The sequence below is a fragment of the Cyprinodon variegatus genome, unplaced genomic scaffold (genome assembly GCF_000732505.1).
Source record: "Cyprinodon variegatus isolate N-32 unplaced genomic scaffold, C_variegatus-1.0 Scaffold504, whole genome shotgun sequence".
Taxonomy (NCBI): Eukaryota; Metazoa; Chordata; class Actinopteri; order Cyprinodontiformes; family Cyprinodontidae; genus Cyprinodon; species Cyprinodon variegatus.
Window position 1 is genome coordinate 201,910 of NW_015150957.1, and position 3,602 is coordinate 205,511.

The 3,602-nt window shown below is 41.7% G+C and overlaps 1 protein-coding gene across 1 annotated transcript in view; it reads right to left on the reverse strand.

Annotated features, from left to right (window-relative positions):
* The window catches only part of epha4 (EPH receptor A4), an 80,338-nt gene that overhangs the window by 7,324 nt on the left and 69,412 nt on the right, over window positions 1-3,602 (reverse strand). Inside the window, 2 exon segments of the mRNA XM_015390559.1 lie at window positions 543-597; window positions 1,371-1,387. Coding sequence (XP_015246045.1) covers window positions 543-597; window positions 1,371-1,387 — 72 coding nt within the window.

Here is a 3,602-nt window from a genome sequence, read left to right on the forward strand (position 1 = left end):
CCAAAGGCTTGAAGATCAGCAGCAGATTTGAATTTTTAAGAATCATTTTTGGTGATTTTTAGTTTGGCCCTTTAACCGGTTGATCTCAGTCTGTTCACTTTTTCATATTAATGTTGTTTTTCTCTCAGATAAGTCCTAAAATTAAGTCCAAATATCAAAGAGTCAAACCGTGTTAGAACTCACTTTTAAATCACCAGAACTTTTCTCACCAAGCGCCTTTATTTACAAACTAAAGTTTTTGAGCTATTTTTCATCCTTCGCTGTTTTTCTTTACTTGTCGCTGCTTCTTGGCCTGGAGTTTTTTCCAGTGGGACCATCCTGGTTAAATAGAGTTTAAATTAAAATCTTGCATTGTTCTCCTATAACCTGCTATAAAAGTTTCGCAATAACAAGTTCAAACTTTTCTAGATAAAAGTCAAAACCAAAAAACATCACTTCACGGTTTCATGCATCAACATTGAATTAGGGGACGAATTAATGATTTATTATCAATATTTCTATAAACATTTTAGCATAATGGGAATAAATGCATTGAATTTCACTTTCTTATAATGATATTCAAATGATCCATATTACTAATTATACTCATCTCCGTTACTTAAATGTATTTTGATGCGTCGAGCAGGAAAAGTTAAAATTTTCCTTTTGATGCACCTTGATGCGCCTCAACCATAGACTTTGCATGTAACCCGTTGCTGCTGCTCAAAACGCGTGCGCTGTGAACGCAGCACAAGGACTTATAGACCGCTGCTTTAGGTCAAAATATGGTGGTAAATATGTGCCACAAAATGGGCTTAAATCGGAGGAAACATTAATCCTATCTAGTGCTGTCAGATGAGTGAAAAGCTTCATTTATAGCTTGTTTTGTTGATGAGGTGGTTTATATTTCAGGAAGACCTACAGAGATCCAATAAATCAAAACATACGAACCCCCCCCAAACACATAAAATTATTCAAAGGAAAACTGTGAAAAAGTTCAGGAGACATAAAAAGTTTTCCAAAGTTAAAAAAGTGAAGATGAATAATAATGTCAGAACCAGCAGGAGGTGGCGTGGGGAACTGGACACCAGCGTCTCTGAGGTACCCGCCGGTCGCCGCCGGTCGCCGCCTCACCGGCTGCATGATTGGCACTCCGTTAATTGGGGGGGGACTCCAGTAATGCCCAAGAACAGGAAGTGGAACCAAAGTCTGGGGGCCCTCTTTGTCGGCCATCTTTGTTCCTTTTGTCGCAGGCTCCTGCCCCGGGGCAGCCGCTGATTGACAGCTGTGCAATAAACCCTGAGGAGCGTCTGACCTCCGACCTTAAACTCTCGCCCGATCGGCCCCGCCCTCTTCCCTCCAGCCCATTTGCATGCTAATTCCTTGTTGACTGAATACGCCCCGCTGCCTTTGGCAATGAACTCCGGTCCGGGGGCCTCATCCGTGGGCCCATTATCACCTGCCACCAGAACCGTGGATGTTTGGGGGGGGCGGAGTGGAGTTGCAGCAATCTCCAACTGCATGGAAATGGCTCTAAAACCATCAGCATTGAAGCTCTAATTACAGAGTGACACGATGGGAGCTGGAAGTTTGCAGGAGCTTCAGGATGGTGGAGTGCAGCCAGCAGGCCTCACTGACAGATCTCTGCACAATTATGGAGTTTAGTGCCTATTTGGAGTTCCTCCATTATTAATAAGCCCTAATTGGCTCAGTTGGACGCGGCAGCAAACCGAGGCTGAATGGAGAATTCCTTTTAACTTGATTGTAACGGAGAGAGGAATACAATTCAAATAATGGCTTTTTAATAGATCCCACTGACACTCTGAAGTGTGAAGGACTCCTTTTGCCCAAACCAAGTCCGGAAGGGAAGAGTGGGAGTTATCGGATGTCCGTTTTTTTCCCGCTCTACCTCCGCCTCGCTGCTTTTGGTCTCTTTCTGCTTTCATTTCCTCTTCCTGGACGCCGCTTCTTCTTTTGTCCGACCCGTCCTGTCTTCCTCGCTCCATCTGAGGGCGCAGAGGTCACTCCGCACGGCGGCGGCGTTATCTAGCTCAGATAGGTCTGGCCGTCAGCTACGGTCACGACCAGAAAGACTTTCCTACATGTTCACACACCTATAGCCCAACTAATAGCACGGAGGGAAGGTGTGAAAGGAAGGGGAGGATGGGGTGTCGTGTGTGTGGGGGGGCAGAGCCGGGGGTAGCGGGGGTCGGCCGGTGTTGTGTGACCATGCAGAAGCAGATAGAGAAGGGATAGGATAACACTCCCTAACCCCAAACACATTTACAGCTGACACCATGATTAATGAGTCTGGAGCTGTGCTGAAGGGCCTGTTCCTGCACCCATTAGCCCCCACCCACCCCCTAATGCTCAGCTACCTCTGACCCCCCCCACCTCCACATCCACAAAGCCCATCTGGACCAAACCAGACTCTGGATCTATGGATACTTTAGATACAGAACACATTATGTGTCTAACAAGTTTTCATTCCAGTTTTTTTGTTCTTCTTCGATTTTGATGATCCAATAAAATGTCAATGTTCCTCACTGGGATTTTATTGGCTGCAAACGTTTTGGGGGTTGGTCCCACCCGGTTCATCCATCCACAGGCTGATTCTGGGTGGAGAACTTTATGCAAACATCCGTTTTTTATTCCAAAAAACATTTCAAAAATACCTTTCACTGGACTTCGTTTGCAAGTTTGAAGAAGTAGAATTGCTTTTGTTTAGAAAACATGCATTTTGAACCAGATGCAGAAATTAGATGGATGGATTCCAAAAACAAAATCCTATTTATGACGCGGTAACAATTTTAAGACTTCTGAAAGACTGATTTAAGACATTTTAATACCAATTGAAGCCTTAGTGACCCAAAAACAGGACAAAATAGTTACATTCACTTAATACTATATTTACTTACTATTCTTTAAACATATAAAGTGAATTTAATATACTTTTTAAAAATAAGTATTTCTTAGTGACATTTACACTGGAAAAAATAGAAATCTAGATAAGTCATTTTTTCTATAAATAACTTCATTTTTTTTGGCTTGAGGAGGTAAAAGAGACATTTTGCCAATGGAACAAGACAACTTACACAAAAAATAAGAAAACATTATTGCATTGTCTTATTTCAATTGCATATTATCTAAATATCTTACTTTAAGAGTAAAAATACTTATTCCATTGGCAAACTATCTAATTAACCTGCTCAAATTAAGGGTAAATAGACTTAATTTAAGAAATTTTAACATGTTTCTAGATCGTTTTTCCAGTGTAATTTTTAATTAATAATAATAAATTAAATGGTTGTTATTTATTTACAGTTGTATGGAAGCGGCCGTTCCAATCGTTGCATTTCTGAATTCTCCCAGTGGTGCCCGACTTTACACGAGTGAATAAAGTGAATGTGATTGGTCGATTATCAAGGGGGCGGGATTGTTGTGGCGGAAGGTTCACAAGCAAGTTTGGTTGTGGCCAGTTTGTCGGAAACATCTTGCTAACCAGTTAGCAACTTAGTGCTAGCAGGTTCCCAATGGGAAATTCCATTGGGACCAAGTAGCTTCTTACCTTTGTTTCTTAACCTGATAACTTTTTTTCAACTTAATTTCCAGTAGGTAATAAA